This window comes from Eptesicus fuscus, chromosome 20 (genome assembly GCF_027574615.1).
Source record: "Eptesicus fuscus isolate TK198812 chromosome 20, DD_ASM_mEF_20220401, whole genome shotgun sequence".
Taxonomy (NCBI): domain Eukaryota; kingdom Metazoa; phylum Chordata; class Mammalia; order Chiroptera; family Vespertilionidae; genus Eptesicus; species Eptesicus fuscus.
The window spans coordinates 46346874-46365420 of record NC_072492.1 but is presented as its reverse complement, the minus strand read 5'-3'; the positions used below and the strand labels follow the sequence as shown (position 1 = coordinate 46365420).

General features: G+C 57.6%; 1 protein-coding gene across 1 annotated transcript; it reads right to left on the bottom strand.

Moving 5' to 3' along the window:
• Window positions 1-2067: 2067 nt before the first annotated feature.
• On the bottom strand, window positions 2068-7643 carry SOX9 (SRY-box transcription factor 9). Its single transcript, XM_008156256.3, has 3 exons — window positions 6838-7643; window positions 5627-5880; window positions 2068-5047 (listed from the first exon to the last, which is right to left on the bottom strand). The coding sequence occupies exons 1-3, from the start codon at window positions 7266-7268 to the stop codon at window positions 4197-4199; spliced, it is 1536 nt and encodes a 511-aa protein (XP_008154478.2). The 5' UTR covers window positions 7269-7643; the 3' UTR covers window positions 2068-4196.
• Between the last annotated feature and the right edge of the window lie 10904 nt (window positions 7644-18547).

Genomic DNA, 18547 nt, shown 5'->3' with positions numbered 1-18547 from the left:
AGTTGACAAAGTGTCAGAGTGGTGCCTCAAGCATGTTCCTGTTGGAAATGAAGGGGTGCGGGGCGGGGGGCGGGGGGCGGGGGGAGGAACAGGATGGAGCTGAGCTGGGAAAGTCAAACACACTTCTCACAAGAACCCATAAGCACCATGTTCATTACCGCCCGAAAGACTGCTTCTCAGTGATTTGTTCATATTCCCTTCAGTTAAAAATTCCTTTTATTTTTTTGGTTAGAATGGTTTTACAAAAAGTTTTATTTCAAGTCTAAAATACAGTCCTCTGGTCTGGAGGACTCTCTGCTAGGATCCCAATAAAGGTCTGGTTGTCAGGGTGATAAACCCTGCATTTCTGGATTTAGACTAAAAATTCCTCTAAAATATTTAATAATCTGGTGATGCTGGGCTTTGACTGGATCTGGTGGGTGGGGGTGAGGGGATTCAGAGGCGCTCGCTCTCTGCACTCGGGTGTCTCCTATATTTTCCTGTGTATCAAGGCCGTGTGGGGAGCCCGTGAAAACCCCAAATATTTCCCTTTACCTTCCAAAGGAATCCTGGACCGACCAGGAGATTCAGAGCGAGTGAATTCTCAGCCTGCTCCTCGCCCCAAACTGCCCTAATGCAACCCTGTTCCACCAGGGAGGGGTTATATAAGCATGCTTAACAAAAGGGGAAACCGAGGCACGGGGCAGTAAGCAGCCTGTCCTAGGTCACCCAGCAAGTTTATGTCTCAACGGCATCTTCTGGCTCTCGGAAGGTCTGCCCAAGGTCACGCGCTGAGGGAAACTGAGGAAAAGAGCATGTTCCTAGGAGTGGAGAGAAGAATCTCACAAACCTAGGTGGGGACAGGGCTGAGTGTGATTGGACGATATGTCGGTTTTAATGGACAGAGGGATTTGGGCGAATACCAACTTAACAGAGACGGTTATAAAGGACTTTGGGAGTGTTGGCAAGGGGGAAAAATAGAGATTTTTGTAAAAGTGGAGGATGGGTCTGGGCGGTGGGGGGTGCGGTGGGACATTATGGCACCAACAAGCAACAGAATCTGCCGCCTGGGATGGGGTTGGGGGTGGGGGCAGGGAGGTGTTTGTGCAGCACCCAGCGGATCACAGGCCCTCAGTCCATGTTTGCCGAAGGAATTTGCCAAGGAGGCCCAGTGCTTACGTTGCCTCGATTTGATAACTACCATTTTCCTGGTAGCCATGATCCTGGCGTGGGACGCAGGCCAGGAATCCAATCGGCAAAAGCAGACAATGGGAGGTGACACGGGAGAGTGGGGTGCTGGTGAAGGCCACGGGGGGCGCAGGCCCAGCCGCAACCCCAGCCCAGGTTGCGGAGGAGACCTGCCTCCTCACAGACACTTCCCCATCAGGATCAGCTGGGCTGGGGGCGGGGTGTCTCGGGGTGGGGGTGGGAGGGAAGGAGTGATTTCATCTGTGTACTGAAAAATGACCTGAACGGCTCTCTGATCCTGGAAACTCCCAGCTAACCGGGGCCAAGGAAAACAGGATTAGGTCTTATTACTTCTGCGATGGCTTTGCATCTGCTCAGAAGGAGTTAAACCGGAGGGAACAGAAGAACCCTCTCCCTCCATGGCCCCTGCAGATCAACTCTGAATGATTTCCCGGGTTAATGGGACAGGCTTCCCTGTGGCCCCCCCCCCTCCCCCAGACACCGGTTGACTCTGGCTTCCTTCGCTTTTGAAGTGGACACCCCATTTTGGGGGGTGCGTTCATCATCCCAGAAAGCTGGCTCTCAGGAAGCCAGACAAAGCCACCCCCTCTGGCCTCTACCTTCTGACAAGCCGCTGACTTCGGGGCTAATATGCCCTCCCGACTTCCCCAGGGTTGCCCCAAACCACAACACACACTTGCCTGCGTGGGCAACTACTGACACGTGATTCTCTTGGTGCCCTAATGGGGTGGCACTTGACAAGATGTGTGTGTGTCCACGTTTTAGGGTTGCCAAGAGCGCACTTAAAAACCCAAACCTCACAGGCAACAATCTCTTCTGTGGCCACGTTCTTCAAACCATCCTTTTCCCAAGAGAAAGGGGTAAGTCCACAGGGCAGCGTTCTTTTTATTGCAATGTATATTTATTGTAAACAATAATATACAAAAAAAAAGAGGAGAGAAAAGATAAGTTTCACAGAGAGAACAAAAGTTTCGAGGTGTATGGGGAAGGGGACAAGGAAACAAACAAAACACAAACACGAACCAAACCTTAACCTAAAGACAAAATATGATTTAAATGCCAGGTTTTTTAAGTTACAGAAATATTTTTTTTTAAAAAAAAGATCTGCTTTTATACAGAAATGGAAAGATGCCATATTATAAGAGTGCTTTAAGATTTTATTCTACCGACTTCTAAAACTGTTAATATATCTTTTTTTAAATAAAAAAAAAAGTTTGCTGTCTTTTTTAAAAAGCAATCCTCAAACGCTCCAGCCACAGAAATAATTAAGAATTAAGGTCTGTCAGGGGCTCGCCCCTCCCCCTTTCCTCCCTCTCTCCAAGAGAACATGCAGAGGAATAGGACTCGGGCTCCCACTGTCCCGCGTCACACCACACGCACACCGTGTAGGCGGCCCGAGGATCTGTGGCAGAAAACACTGCAAAGGACTCAGTGATACACTACATTTGAAACCTCTCATTTGTACAAAAAAAAAAAAAAAAAAGAAAAAAGAGAGAAACAAGTTTCCAGTTTTTTCAACAAAAAAACAACGAAGAAAAAAAAATAAAAGGACGGACAAAAAGGTATATTTATACAAATCTAGGACAAGGAATCCAAAGAAACTTGCTTTTAATAATACAAAAAAAGGATTAAAGAGATAAATAAAAAAAAAACAACCAACTGGTTACAGTTAAGAACATAATTTAACAAGATGACCATACCCTTTGAGGAAGGCTCCAACAGCCTATTTTAAAGGTAAATTTAAAAAAAAAAAAAAAAGGATGCTTTTTTTTTTTTAATTAAAACCTCTCCTTACAAAATAAATAATTTGAGCACGTGGAATGTCTTGAAGGTTAACTGCTGGTGTTCAGAGAGGCACAGGTGACTGGGAGGAGGCCGGCATCGGTGTTCCACACGGGGCCAGGCAACCAGGGGCAGGGTGCTGGGGGGCAGGGGAGGCACTGACTGGCTGCTGAAATATCCCCAAATCACGTTTCCTCTCCTTGCCTTTTGCTTCTTGCTTAAGATTTCCATGAACAGGCAAACGCAGGAGGAAATAGATGCACTAGAAGAGAGCGCAAGTATTTGTCAGCAGCATGTTTTTAAGGCTCAAGGTGTGTGTGTTTTTCTCTCTCGTTTAAAAAATATATATGTGATAACGCTTACCATAGGCTTCTCTAGACTAACGTGTGTAGGTCCATACTTGCAAAATAAGGCCTTTATTTGTCTAAGGCAGCTCCTCCTCCAATCAGAAAGCCTGAGGCATTAAGCAAAGCTAACACCCCCCCCCCCAACTCATCTCATAACACAAACCTGTGGGGGTTTTTTAAATGTTAATACAACAACACATTTTTTTCTTCTTTTTCTTTTTTTTTTTTTGTAAGAGAAAGCAAATCTGTACAAAAATACTCTGGTTGCGAGAAAAGCTAGGGCACGCTGTTCAAACTAAGTAGTTTAGCTGTTGGAAAAATAAGAGCATTTAATTTTTTTTTTAAATCTAAAAATATGTATAAATCCCCTCAAAATGGTAATGAATCATACACAGTACATACTAAAAATATTTAAAATAGAGAATATTCCTCACAGAGGACTTTCTTCTTTAATTACTGCTAAAAAATAATTACAAAGTCCAAACAGGCCGAGAGATGGAGCCAACAACGGTCCCACGGGCCTCCATCCTCCTGGAGCTCGCTGCGAAGACGGGGCTACCCAGTCCGGCCTCCTGTGGAGACGCCTGGGGGGGGGGGCCCCCTCGAAGGCCCCAGTGGCCTGGCCACTGCCTGCCTCCAGCAAGGTGGGCATGCGTTTTTGGATAGCGAATGTTTCTGTCTTGGAATCTGGGTCCGAGTTGCCTTTTAGCTTAAAAAATGTCTTTGTGGAATGAGAAGAAGAAGAAGAAGTAGGAGAAGAAGAAAAAAATAATAATGTCCAAATGAACAGAAATCGCGGTGGGCTGGTTTTCTTTCCTTTCTCCGGTTCTGGGGAGGAACGTCACGCCAATCATCCATCACCCTGGGTCTCCGGTGTCCTCAGGGTCTGGTGAGCTGTGTGTAGACGGGCTGTTCCCAGTGCTGGGGGCTGTGGGTCTGCGGGATGGAGGGGACCCCGGAGGTGTCGGCGATGGGGGTGTACATGGGCCGCTGCGCCGGGTTCATGTAGGTGAAGGTGGAGTAGAGGCCGGAGCCCTGGCCGGCCGCGTGGCTGTAGTAGGAGCCGGAGTTCTGGTGGTCGGTGTAGTCGTACTGCGAGCGGGTGATGGGCGGGTAGGAGGGGCTGTAGTGCGGGAGGCTGAAGGGGCTGTAGGCGATCTGCTGCGCCGGCGAGTGCTGCTGCTGCTCGCTGTAGTGGCTGGGGCTCAGCTGCTCCGTCTTGATGTGCGTGCGCTGCGCCTGGCCCGCCTCGCCGCTCAGCGGGGTCAGCGTGTGCGCCTGCGGCTGCGGGGGCGCGGGCGGCTGCTGCGGGGGCGCGGGCGGCGGCGGCTGCTGCGGGGGCGCCTGCGGGGCCTGCGGGGCCTGCGGCGGCTGCTGCGGGGGCGGCGGCGCCGGCTGCTTGGACATCCACACGTGGCCCGCGCCCGCGGGGGTGGCCGCCGCGGTGCTGCTGATGCCGTAGCTGCCCGTGTAGGTGACCTGGCCGTGCGTGGCCGGCACCCCCGGGTGGCCGTTGGGGGGCAGGTACTGGTCAAACTCATTGACGTCGAAGGTCTCGATGTTGGAGATGACGTCGCTGCTCAGCTCGCCGATGTCCACGTCGCGGAAGTCGATGGGGGGCTGTCGGCCCCCCTCGGGCAGGGGGCGCCCCTCTCGCTTCAGGTCAGCCTTGCCCGGCTGCACGTCGGTTTTGGGGGTGGTCGGTGGCGTCGGTGGGCCCTGGGATTGCCCTGCAGACAATAAAAGAGAAAAGCGCAGGAAGATCAGCAAGGGGTGTGCAAAGGCCCTGGTCTTAGGAACCCTCCGGAGACCCTCCCTCCCTCCCTCCCTCCCTGATAAAGGGTCCAAGGGCCCCCGCATCCGCAAGGGAGGCGCGCTGCCCTGGAGAGGTGACCCTCGGTGATTAACCTGCCAGCACACACTGGGCCATCTCCTTGCATCCGGGGCACCTGAGGACCCTCCACCAAATGGCTACTTGTGGGAGTCCTGTGTGTGTTTGCGGTGCGGGAGCGAAGCAAAGAAGGGTGACGTCCCGTGAAGCTGTGAAGGCATTTACCTCGTGCAATAAAAATCAATCGGCTAGGACGTGTGTGTGTGTGTGTGTGTGTGTGTGTGTGTGTGTGTGTGTGTGTGTGTGTTTAGGGGCTTCCTGGGACCCTGGGCAGGGAGGGGCGGGGCTAAGGTGGGGGATGGTGGTTCCCTCTCCCGGGTGGCGCAAAGTCCCTAAGCGGAGCCTATTAGGTGGAGGCCTGGGGGTGCGCCAGGCGGGTCGTGGCTGGGCTCAGGGCGGGCCCCCCCGGGGGACTCACCGGAGTGCTCGCCGGGGGAGTGCACCTCGCTCATGCCCGAGGAGGAGTGCGGCGAGTCGGCCTGCAGCGCCTTGAAGATGGCGTTGGGGGAGATGTGCGTCTGCTCGGCCGCCTCCTCGGCCTCCGCCTGGCCGTTCTTCACCGACTTCCTGCGCCGCGGCTGGTACTTGTAGTCCGGGTGGTCCTTCTTGTGCTGCACGCGCAGCCGCTCCGCCTCCTCCACGAAGGGCCGCTTCTCGCTCTCGTTCAGCAGTCTGCGTGCGCGAAAGGGGGCGCGGAGGAAAAAAGGGGGGGGGGTCTGTGAAATCGGCGGCGCTGTCACGGCGGCGGGCGCGGGAGGTGACCCCCGACCTCTCCGCTGCTGCTTTTGCGCACAACCCCGTCTCCCTCCCCCTGCCTTCCAGCCACTGCCACGGCTCATAACTTTTCTTAAACAACAAAAAAGTAAAAAAAATTAAAAAAAATCTCCCCCATTCTTTTAGTGGGACGTGAGCGGTCACTCCGCGCCCCGCCCTCTCCCCTTCTCTTCTATTTTGGAAACCCTGCAGATGGAAATAGCTCTGCGCTGCCCGGTTCTTAATGCCTCTGCTACTGGAGTTCTCCCTCTCCCACCCCACCCCACCCCACCCACCCCACCCCACCCCACCCTCCTCCTACTCCCTTCAAACACTTTCCAAAAATCCCACTCAATTTGCAAGGAGCCCCTCCTGTCCACCCCCCCAACACCGCTCCCACCTATTTCCAGTAGCCTCCCTCCTCCGCCCCCTTCCGGCTACTGGCGGGGGGGGGGGGTCCTCTAGCCTCGGTTTCTCTCCCCGCCCTCCATCCCAACTCCGTGAGTGCAGAGCTACCCGAAAGCGCGGAAGCCCGCAGTTCCTGGGAGAGAGAAGCAAACTCCACTTCCCCCTCCAGCACCCATTTGGGATTGCAGTTCATCAGGCTGGCCCCCTCCCCCCGTGCGTGCGTCCTACTAGCCTTCTCCCACCCGCTGGCCGTCCATCCCTCCCTCCCCCTTCCCCCCCCACCTCCCTTCCCTGGAGCCATCCAAGAACTTTGTCAAACTCCGAGCCAAGTTACACCACGTCCCCACCCCCCTCCGGCCCCACCCCGCCCGCTGCGGGAGGCGGGGCACGGAGAGGGGGTCTTGGCCCGCGCACCCCCCCCCCCCCCCCACCCCCGCCGCCGCGGAGCCCACCCGGCCGCCGCCCTACCTCCAGAGCTTGCCCAGCGTCTTGCTGAGCTCGGCGTTGTGCAGGTGCGGGTACTGGTCGGCCAGCTTCCTGCGCGCCGCCTGCGCCCACACCATGAAGGCGTTCATGGGCCGCTTGACGTGCGGCTTGTTCTTGCTGGAGCCGTTGACGCGCACGGGCATGGGCACCAGCGTCCAGTCGTAGCCCTTGAGCACCTGGCTGACGGCCTCGCGGATGCACACGGGGAACTTGTCCTCCTCGCTCTCCTTCTTCAGGTCCGGCTCGCCCTTGGGGAACGTGTTCTCCTGGGGCCTCGTGTTTTCGGTATCGGAGCCGGAGCCCGAAGGGCAGGGCGAGCCCGCCGAGTCCTCGGACATGGTGGGGCTGGGGGCGCCGGACAGGCCCTTCTCCTGCTCTTCGGTCATCTTCATGAAGGGGTCCAGGAGATTCATGCGCAGGCCCGGGGGAGGGGGCGGGTGGCCGGGAAAGGCGAGAAGCCGCGGCGGCTCGGGGACTCGAGGCGCGGGCTCCTCTCCCCTCGGCTGCCCGGACGCGGAGCGAGCGGCTCCCGGGGAGCCTGGCGCGTCACTCCGCGGCGGCGGCGGCAGCGGCGAGCACTTGGGGAGGCGCGGGGTGGCCAGCCCGCAGCTGCCCGCTTCAAGTGGGGGGAAGGCGAACTGGAGAGGAGGAGGAGGAGGAGGAGGAGGGGAAGAAAGAGCTAAAAGCGGGGGCGATGGCACCCCTTTCCCTCTCCTCCTGCAAAGAAAAGTTCCTGGGGTGAAACTGGCGAGTCGTGGCGCCACTGAAGTTCCCAGTCAATTTCAAGCTCCGCTCTCCGCTCTCCGACTCCCAGCCCGGCTGCTCTTTAATAAATACTCCCCCCTCACCTTAGAGACGTCCAGCCAATCCAGGGCTGGCAGGCAGCTGATTGGATCGGGTTGGGGGGGGGGGAGGATTGTGGCGCTGGGCTGGGTGACGAGAGGGGCGGGGAGGAGCTGGGCGGGGAGGGCTGCCGCGGGCCCGGCGGTTAAGGGGGTGTGTTGGGGGGGGGTGCTTCTGGAAAGGCGGGGGACCCGGGACATCCAAGTGTGTAAGTTTGCCGTACTCTCTCGCAATGTCAGAATTCTGGTGCGTCTCTGCGCGAATCTCCGTGTGTGTTTGCGTGTGTGTGTGTGTGTGTGTGTGTGTGCGCGCGCGCGCGCGCGCGCGCATGTCTAGCCTAGGACCTACCCCCATCCCCAAAGCAGGTCTTCTCCGAGCTTTCTCCGCGGTCCCGGGGACGGAGCCGGAGTTCACGGTGTTGGAGAGGCAGTCAGTCCCTCCATCCTGCGCAGCCCGGCGGACGCGCCCGGAGCCTGTGCCGAAAGTCCTTAGGGATGGCCTTTTGCAACAAATGTTTTGGTGACTCAGCGCCCGCTGTTCCTCTGTAATAATCCATGTAAATAGGCGAACGTGCTCTGGTTCGCTGGGGCTGGCGAGGCTGGTCGGGATTCGGCTGCGCTTTTGCAAAGGGAATCAATGAAACCCAAAGCTAACTCGCCGCGAAGGCGAGGCTGGCTGTGTAGCCCCGCGCTCGCGCGCTCGCTCGCAGAGCCGTACTCAGTCCGCGCCGACCTTGAACTCCGACAATTCCTTCTCCAGCCCCCCAGCCTCCCCTCCTCCAAGCCCCTACCCCGCCAGAGCGCCTCGGGGACAGGGCAGCTGCTCTGACGGTCTGCTCTCCACCCCCCGGCCGAGTCCAAACGCCAGCCGAGTTGCCTGGAAAGAGTGTGCAAACTGGCTCTGAGCGATGACCGAACTGGGCGAGTGTGGCCGCCCCGGGCCGCGAGGCTGAGGCCAGTCGCTCGGTGCGTAAAAGGCGAAACGAATGGGTCCCGCTGCGGGCGAAGCAGGCCACTCGGCGGGTCGCGCCGCCTGCCTGCTTTCGCCCTCCTTCACAGCCACCTGGAGCGGGGAGCGCCTGGGGACCTCACTTTGCAGACAGCAGGGAATTCTGCGGAGGGGTGGGGGTGTCTGATGTATTTCCAGTGTGATTTGAGCACCATCTTTTGTGTTGACACGCATGCTTAGAGTCTGGTTGGGTATCTTTTCTGGGGGAGAAGAAAAACTTCAGTCGCCCCAGGGTTACTTCTCTTCCGAATCATAACTAAACGCCCAACTGAGCAAAACTCTTAATTTTTCAACTTTTCCCTCCCTCCCGCTTCCTGGCTCCGGCAAATATTCACCTCGATTTAAATGATGGTCCTTGTGACTCGGCCGGAATCATACCAAAGACTTGTTTATTTCTAATTTGCAAATTGCGGGGAACTCTGATTTGTAAAGACGGGTTTTCCTTGAGGAATTTTCAAAAATTTTGTTTTCTTCCAAAGAACTCGACATTTCTTATAGGAAACGGAACTCTTCAGAAAGTAGTTAAGTTGCAACCCTGTTAAACAGTATTCTACTTTTTAATTGAATGTAACACACAGTGGATGTCTCGGTTATCTTCGAGTTTAACAGGAGGCTAAGGGATCTCCATACAGTGGTCTTGCATTCACGGCTTCCTCATCTGCCGGGAAAGAATAAGAACAACTTTGTCCCTATTTTGGGGAGAAAAAGTCCCTCGTCGTATGGACCGAATCCTGGGTCCTGGGGAGGGGACATTCGTGAGTATGACTGTGTGATTCGTAGGCAACTGGCCCAGAAGGAGGCTCTGACACCAGAACCTGGGGCAGAAGTTTTGACCAAGGCGTCTGTGTTTAGTTGTATTTTGTTGTCATTCTCCTGTTTACTGGCATAAAAGGCACTGAAGGCGACCTTGACTTGGAGGTAGTTGGGAACATTTCACTAAATATTGGTCAAGAAAAATACGTACATACGTAAGCCTATTTTAATACATTTTTATAACAGGACATAAAATATGCAGCGATTTAAATAAGTAAGTTATAGTATTGTGTACATTTTTCTGTTCGTTGGATACAAGCGTTTTGTATTCTTGTATCTTTTTTGGAAAACACGATCAACAATCCGTTGACTTAAAAACCGGACTGCAATTTTCAGCTGCATCCAGAGGGGGCGCCAAAAGCCCAGAAACGGTCTCAGCTCGCAGACACTGCAGGAAAACCCGGATAGCGGTGGTGGAGGGTGCGTGTCCCTCTCCATCAGGACTGCTCTGCCGCTGAGGTTTATCTGCAGAAATTCCGACACGGTAATGCCCTCCCGTGAGGATCCACCTCTGGGCAGCCCAGTTACGGGAGCTGGGAGGTGCGTGTCTATAGAGGGCCCGGCCGATAAAAAGCGCGCTCTCTCCGTGCCTGACAATTCTATTCCGCACAGAACGCGGAGACCGAGACCACAGGACGGGTCCCCCCACCCCCACCCCGCCCCGCCTCCCAGGTGCCAGGCGTTGCCCTCTGCTAGGCGAGCTAGGGCCGGGCCGAGTCTGACCCGTGGAGACCATCGATTAGCCAGTGAGGCAGTCCTGAATTCCTCCTGGGGCCTGGGTGCCAAGTCCCCCACCCCCATTCAGGGGCTCGGTTCGCTGCGGTGTGACTTTCCCCTGTCAGTCGCCCCTGACTTTTCTTCCCGTCCCCGGAAGACAGCAGGGGTGGGGGTGGGGGGCGGGGATGGGGACAGGAACCCTTTCCCCAGAGTTGAGGCTGCAGATGGGGAAACTGAGGCCCTTGGCCCAGGGATAGCCAGAGCCTTCTGCCAAGAGCTAAACGCTGTTGGGACCCACGGTCTGGTGGGGCCGAGGAAGGGAAAGGGCGCTGGGCAGGGAAGGGAAATGCAACCGGCTGCACTTCGCACGTAGCGAGGACGCGCATTCGGCCCAGGCACCTGGGCCCGCGCCACGAGGTCTGCCGCGGGGAGCGGAGACCTGGAGGTGCGAGCGGATCCCCGGGGGGGGGGGGGGGGGGGAACCTCGGGAAGCCGAGGTCTGGGACCCTCCTCCCCCTTCTCTCTCTCTAGGCGCCTGGGGGGCCGGCGCCAGGCTCAATTTCTCCAGCCGGGCCGCCAACCTCCCTGCGAGTCTACGCGGGCGCCGAGGCCGGAGCCCGGAGTTGTTGGCACAGAGCGAGTTTCGCCGGCTCTGCGGGGCGGTGCTGACCCGGGGTGCCAGGGGGTGGGGTGGCGTCCCGGGATGGGGGTGAGCGGTGTGGGGTCAGGATGGGGTTCCCCATACCTGAGGAATGAAGGAGCATAACCTCCCTCCCCCCAAATTTCTTAGCAGAAGTGGGGACCCTGCCTAAACCCGTCTTCAGCAGGGATGCGCGTCCTAGAAGAATCTGGTTGGGGTGAGCAGCGGAGTCTCCCCAAGAGCTCAGCCCTGGGCCGCCTTTCCTATAGAGGTGCCCAGAGACGGGGCACCCCTTCTCCTGGCAGATCCCCAGGGCTCGGTTCCCTGCAGGTGAAAGCCCCCCATCCCTGGTGGGCCCTCAGTCCCCGCGCCCTGCGCTCCCAGGCGCTCCTCGGTCATGGGTGCGTGTCACTGGGCGCGGAGCCTGTGGCCGGTGGCTTCTCCCTCAGGGCCCCGCTTCTCTTCGGAAGGAGCGGCAGGTAAGGCGAGGCTCGGACAGGCGCCAGGCCGGATGGCTGCAGCCAAAACGGAAAGGAAAGTTGCAGATGGCTCCATGGGGGCGCAGTGAATACCTGTGCCCGGCCGAGTACAGGTGACCCCCGGACACGTTGCCCTGGGGTGTGCCTGTGTCATCACAGGCGAAGCTCCGTGTGCGCAGTAGACCCACGTGTGTGTTTCTTCCCACTCAGGCGCCTGTGCCCCCTCCCCCCCACTCCACCCCCGCCCCCACGCGCCCCTAGAACTGAAGGCCAAGGTGCTATTGGGTTTTCTTCCCTCTTCTGTTTCCGGAGAGAAAGAGGGATGAGATGGACAGGAGGTGGCGGTGAGGGAGGTGTGAAGCATCCGTGTGCTCCTGCCACCCCCCGCCCACCCCCTACCCCACCCCCACCCCCGCCTGCGGGTCTTGGGGCAGCGGTGGCTGTAACCCATGTGGGGGGCCTGAGAGGGGTGGGGTTCGAACCAGCACCTGAGCCCGAATCAGAACTGCTGACTTCTCCGGGCTGGCTGGCTCTCTGCGTGGGGGGGGGGGTGGGGGGGGGAAAGAACACGTGGGAAGTGGGACGTTTCAGTCCCAAAGGGACTGTGTGCCTGCCTTTCCCCCCTTTCTCTCACTTTAAAAAATCCTAACTTTCCCCCAAAACATCTGTCGTTAGTCAAGGCACAAGGGAGACGCGAGTCAATCAATACCTCAGCGCACCCCTGGAACGGCCGGCGGGGCAAGTCCCCCCCCAGGCCCCCTCTCTCAATGCCCCTCTTTTAAAAATCTCTCTGACATCCTGGCGGAGGGTGCCCTCGCCTTGCGGACTTAAACATGCAAATAGAGTCAGCGGGGTCTCCAGGGCCCAGGGGCTCACTCCCCCGTCCCCCAGCCTCCGCAGGTCACCTCTCCAGCGGGGGCGCGCGGGGGCGGGGATGGGGGTGGTGTGTAGGACCAGGGAGCGCAGCCACGGAAAGGAGCTGGATGCCCGGACACTTTTTGATGTTCCCCCAGGGGTCGGCTGGGCTCTTTAGCGAGGCTTCAGCTCCCGCTGAAGGGACTCTGATTATTTCGGATCTTTATTAACAGGGGGGAATGCCGCCATCAAACCACGGAAAGGGAGAAAGGCTAGGAATTGCCAGTTTCGTAGGTAATTGAGTGAAAGACGAAGTCCCCTGTGTCTTTCTCAGCGGGGCGGGCCGGGAGGTACCTCGGGCGGAGAGAGCGTCTCCCCGGTGTCTGGAACCGATGGATTTAGGGGCCCAACCCGGGCGCACTCCCTGCTGGGAGTTGGGTCCCCCTCTGGGGCAGAAGCGCGCAGCCGGGTCGCCCGCCCTCTTCGCTTTGGCCCCAGGGCCCCAGGAGGGCCAAGGTCGGGAGGTCAGCCCCCAACTTTGGAGTTTCCTTGGGAGTGACGCATTTAGGGTGGGGGCGCAGGCCCGGGAGGGTGTTGGGAGCTGTAAGGTCACAAAAACTGCAGGGGGTGGGGTGGGCGGCCTCAGAGCCTGGAAACCGCCCTGGGCCTTTGAGAAGTCCCAGGGTGTGTGTGGGGGAGGGGGACGGGGAGGGGCAGACAACCAGGACGGCTGTTTATTTCAGATTGAGCTCTGGGTGCGCAGTGAGTGCGCCTTGTCGCTGTCTGCCAGCCGCCCCAGGTCCCACTCCGTCCTGGGCGCGTTTGCAGAGAGAAGCAAAGGTGTGTCTGCTGCTCTCCCAGCCTCCAGGAGACATATCTGGGCTTTTGAGAAAGCAGAGTTCACCGCCCCCTCCCCCCTTTTCTTTCCTTCTGCCCACCTGTCATTCATTCATTCATTCATTCATTCATTCATTTGGATGAGTGTGAATTTTGGTCTGGTGTAGGGGAGAGGGTCAGGCCTTTATTTTTTTTTTGGTGTGTGTGTCGCCCTCCCTAGAAAATGTCGCCGTGTCCTTGTCACTCTCTTCAGGACAAAGTGTGGGGAAGGACAGCCTGTCCTGCTTCCCACGGAGTCCTGGGAGTGCACCGCACCCCCCATCCCCTCACCCCCTTCCCAGGTTGGCTGAACCCTGAGGGAAAGCCGGAAGCCTGGATCAGGCAGGGACTGATGGCAAAACTGTGTCCCGCGGGGGTGCCTGGAAGCGCAGGGATCCCAGCTCTGGTGGGCTGAGTCTTTTCAGGCCCATCGGCCTTCACATCCCTGTGGAGCACAGAGACAGATAACCAGCTCCCGGTGTCATCCCGGGCTAGGGTCCTGTCAGATGCAAACATCAGGGCGTCTGTTATTCTTCAAAGCCAAGATGGAGTTCGAGAGGGCCCTAGGTGTAGGCTTCTTCCCCTCAAACGCTCACCTTCTTGGAGCAATGGAGACACCTCGGAGGTGGGGAAGTTTCTCTCAGCAGCCAGGAGAAAAGGCGCTGTCAGACCGAGGTTGATATCTCTGGTAGGAAAGGCAGGCAGGGTGGATGGTCTTGGCTCAGACCCATATGCTCAGCATCCACGCCCCCCCTTTTGCCTCCCCCCAGGACCTGGCTCCAGCATCTCCTTAAAAGAGCCACATCCAGTTCTCGTTTGAGCCACAGATGCGTGAGGCATCACGGACAGCAAACCAGGTGCTTGCAAATGTGCGCTGCGTGGCAGACGGAGGCCGTGCGGGGAGCAGGGAGCGGGAGCGGGGTGTAGATCTGAGGCTGGGCCCTAGGTGGGACACGAGGTGACAAAGTAGAGTTCTGGTTGCAATGAAGTGGAGACAGCTTGTCCTCTCCATCCTCCCTCGCCCCCTGTCATTCTTCCCCTTGTCTCCCTGTCCCAGTTAGCCCAACTGTCCCAGTTAGCCCAAGCTTGAGGCTTACTCTGTGCCGGACATCCACAGGGGACAAGCTCGGGGTCCCTGCTGTGATTGTCTCCGTGCGTTGATGTTAAATCAGAATTCAGCCTCCGCCATCCACACTCTGCCCCGCCCGCCCTCTGGGCTCCCTGTGCTGAGACCCTCTTTCTCTGCCTCTTCCATGGATCCCCCTTTTCTTGCTCTGAGGGAATGCATGGGTCCCAGTGAGCTGCCTCCCAGCTTGTGGCTCCATCAGAGGGGAAGACCCAGCCTCCAGGGACCCTGGCTCAGGGTCAGGGTCCCTTCCACCCTCTGGCCCCCCGGGGTGCCCTCTCTGCTCTCCCTGGCGAGGCTGTGCTGCCCTTCGCCTGAGCCATCGCCTCCCACCCACCTCTCCCCCTTTCTTGGTCTGAGCCCAGAAATGCCTTGTAGTGTGTGGTACATTTCACTCTCTCTTTGGGGGACATCTGCCAACCAGCGCAGTGGTGATGACAGTTTCCAGATGATTTTCCAGGAGCAAAGAAATCTTCTGGGGGAGGAGAGAGTGGCATTGGCCCAGCGCTGAGTGGGCTGAACACTGTGGTTCCGGAAGAGGCCCAGGGAGGTAGAGTTTTGCGGGGCGCCAAGATTTCTTTTTCCCCCCTTTAGATTCTGCCTGAAGCAAAAGTCACTAATTGCTTTTTATTTTCCTGGCGCTTAGGAGGTTCTCTGGGTACGGACCCTCCTCCAGGAACTCAGGTCTGAGGAAAGCAGGGCTTCAGCGTTGGCATCGGTGGGGCATTTGCCCCCAGGCCCGCCTTCCTGAGCCCAACTCGGCCTGAGACCGGCTTCAGCCACTCTTGGGTTAGTATCATTAGCCAAGATGCTGACCCGTACAGGGGAGGCAGAGGAGGGATGGAATGAATACACACCTACCCCCTCTTTAGTCCCCGGGCTCCCCTTAGTCAGGCAGACCAGGAGTGTGAGTGAGGTTGCCCTTGAGACTGAAGGAGGGGTTCGGTGGGTGAAAAGGGGGAGGGATTACGCAGTACGAGTTGGTAGTTACAGGAGAGTCAGGGAGATGAGTATAATCAATACTATTGTGACAACTACGTATGGGGCCAGGTGGGTACCTCAAGCAGCGGGGGGACCACTGTGTAAAGTACGTGTACTTTGCTGTGCATCTGAAACACAGAATAATACTGAGTTCACGCTGTAATCGGAAAACACACACACACACACACACACACACACACACACAAGAATATGGGTTCAAAGGAAACATTAGTATCTTCCTTGATTCTGAAACATCCCAGGCAGTGCTTCCTCAGCGGGGAAAGACTTATGGATGGGCCCACCTCTGCACATTCCTGAGAGCAGCCCTGACTCCGAGGGTCTCTTCCACGTCCTTCGCAAATGACCCATGGGCGGAACCGGCCCCGTCCTCCTGTATGTACGTACGTGTAGACCGACGTGCTCCCCATCTTTAAGACTTTCCTTTCTCGTGTGCGGGGGACACGTCCTCAGAAAGCTTTGTTTGCAGAGACCTCTCCCTTTTCGGGGAAGGGTGTCTTTCCCAGATCAAAGGAAAAAGATGTTTTCCTTGAAAGGATGGGAGACTCATTCAGGCTATGGAGTAAATGACTACTAAGGCCCAGTGTGTTCTCCGTCTAGGAGGCAGCGCGACTTCCGCGGGGGATAGAGATCCAACTCAAATGCCGACCCCTCTGTGAAGACCGGACGTCGCCCCAGGAATAGACGCTCGCTTCCTTCTCTGGGGTTCTGACGTGCTTGTGCGTGCCTGTCTGCGCTGTCATTGTTCTTTGCGCCTTTGTGCTCGTCACTGAACTGGGATCTCCTTGAGGACAGGAACAGTGTTACCCCTGATCTCCGGGCCACATAGACCTTGCTAAGTAAATGTTCATCGAGGGGATGAATGAGCAAAACGTAGCCAAAGCAATGAGTATCTAACGGTAGATTACAGCTACCAGGCACAGGGTGGGACCCTGGCCGGTCCGATGGGATGTCTTTATGGCTGCCCTCCACGTGTGCCCTGGAGGTGGCTGCTTGTGCCGTTTAGGGGGGATTCCTGCCCTGGAACCCTCTTCTACATTTCCTACCCTTTGACCTTTCTCTGTGAGAAAGGGCGTCGGAGCTGCGCCTTTGGAGACTGTTTGGAGTGTTGGATAGAAAGCTTTCAGATTGCCATCTTTCATACACGTCTGGCCTGGATTTACAGGTTTTGAGAAAACAATCAAACCACAAACTGAAATCATTATTAACATATCAGAACCTCTCAAAACCCCGGGACCTCGCTACCCAAATATACAACGACGATAAATATTTTTTTCTTCCCGGTTTTCTTGCTTTGCTTTTCTAAGCACAAGGCGCAGGCGTTCCACGGAGGGGCCGCGGTGTGGCTGCCTGTTGAATGAATGGTGGTCGGGGGCGGTGGGACGGGGGGTGGGGTGGGGTGGGGTGGGGGGCGCGGAGGAGCCGGTTGTGACCTGGCTGCTCTGAGGAAGGCGTTTGCTTTTCTCTGCGAACGGAGCTGCTGTTTGTTTGGAGAAGGAGCGCCGTGGGGACGGGATTAGGGGGCGTCATGTGGGCTGCACGTGTGGTGGGAGCTACCTGAAATCTGCCGCCTAATCACTCCCAGATGGAGGCCCTCCCCCAGGGACTGCGGTCCCAGGAGCCCCAGGAGCCCGGGTCCCCCCACAAGCCGCTTCTGGGGGGGTGGGGATTTAAAGGGAAAGAGAGCAAGAACGTGTGTGCACGTGGACACGGCTATGTGATCTCTGGGGACTCGGGACTCTTGCAATGCGGCGTGGGCCTAGCCTCCTACCCCTTCTTCAACCAGAAGCATTGGGCAAACAGTCAGCCCCTGCCACCCTGTCCCAGATGTCACACTGAGATCTATCTGGAAGCAGTGGAGGAGAAGGCGAGGGGCGGGGGGGGGGGGGGGGGGGGAGGGGAATTAGAAACAAGATGGGAGACACACTGGCTTCGGGAACAATTGAATGGGCTTGAGGGTGGGTTGGGCAGAGTTCACTGCTACAGGCCTTATTTTTTTTTTTTACCTTTATTGTGGAAAGGATTACATAGTCTTCCTCCCGCCCCCCCCCCCCCCCCCCCCCGCCATTAACCTCTTCAGCCCGCTCCCACCCCGCCGTCTGTGTCCATGGGCGATGCATCTACGCATACAAGTTCATTGGCTGATCTCTTCCCACCCACCTTCTCCTGCCTTCCCTCTGAGGCTCATCAGCCTGTCCATGCCTCTGTGTCTCTGGGTCTCTGTTTGGTCAGGCAGGTCTTCCTTAGTGACGAACTGTCTTCAGTCGTGAGGAGCTGGCCAGGTGCCACAGCTTTGTGCTGCTCATGGGTGAGCCCTGCTGCTCAGAAGGGTGGGGCGATGCAGTGAGGGTCAAGGATGGGCACGTCCTCCAGCCCGTGGGCAGCCACCATGGGAGGAACGGGGGTGTCAGCTTGGGGAGGAGAAGCCTCCGGCTCGGCCTCCGTCTGTTTGGAGCCTGTGCTTTAGAGGGATGTGCCTATGCGGGAGAAAGAGAGAGGATAGGGTGTGTACCCCGAGATCCCCTCGCCTGACCCCCCTCGTGTTCGTTCGGAACCGTGTGGCACCGCGATGAGGGAGTCCAGGCGCTCATGGGTTACGGGGGCAGAGGGACGGGGACCACGTGTGTGATGGGAGCGGACGCTGGGCCTTGGACATGCAGGGGGAATACAGGCTGAAAACAGTCCTGTTGCAAATGAAGATTGCTTGCTGCTGCTTCCCGCTCCTGCTCCCCCAGTGCCCTCGCATCTAGGTGTCACCTCTTGTCCCTGGGCGTCCCTAGGAGGCTGGGAGGGAAGAAATCACTCCCTTTGCTTTTCGTGTGCAGACACAGGAGCCCTGCAAGTGGCGTGGAGCTAGCTCAAGGCCACGCCGTTGATGGGAGAGGCAGAGCCAGCCCGGAGCTGGGGTGCGCGCCTGCCTCCCCCGTGCGCCCTGGCGCACAGCCTTCCTCGCGCTGCGGTCCCCACGGAGCTCTGGCTCCCGCGGCCCCACTCCCCCGCGTTCCCATTGTTCTCCCTGCGCTCAGGCCGGGCTCCGGCTCCTTTGTGGGTCACGGGGAGAAACTGGGGCTCCGTGCTTTTGTGAAGCGTGTCTCCGATCTTATCGCCTCCCTTCTCTGCTAATCAGCACGTGGTTGCCCGTGTCTCGGAGGAGCCGAGAACAGAGCGTGACTTGAACCGGGCGCGGCCAGCGTGTCTCCCCTGCCTTTCGCCTCCCCTCCGTCTGCCCCGCTGGGCTTGGCGCTGGGGCTGCGGTCCTGGTGCCTTGACTGACGTGGGTTCCCGGCACGCACTGCGCTCCCGTGTGTGTGTGTGTGTGTGTGTGTGTGTGTGTGT

Coding starts and splice junctions, on each gene's coding strand:
- SOX9 (XM_008156256.3), bottom strand. CDS start 7,268: ATGAATCTCCTGGACCCCTTCATGAAGATGACCGAAGAGCAGGAGAAG. Junction 5,881..6,837: donor ACGCTGGGCAAGCTCTGGAG/GTAGGGCGGCGG, acceptor TCGCGCACGCAG/ACTGCTGAACGAGAGCGAGA. Junction 5,048..5,626: donor CTCCCCCGGCGAGCACTCCG/GTGAGTCCCCCG, acceptor TATTGTCTGCAG/GGCAATCCCAGGGCCCACCG.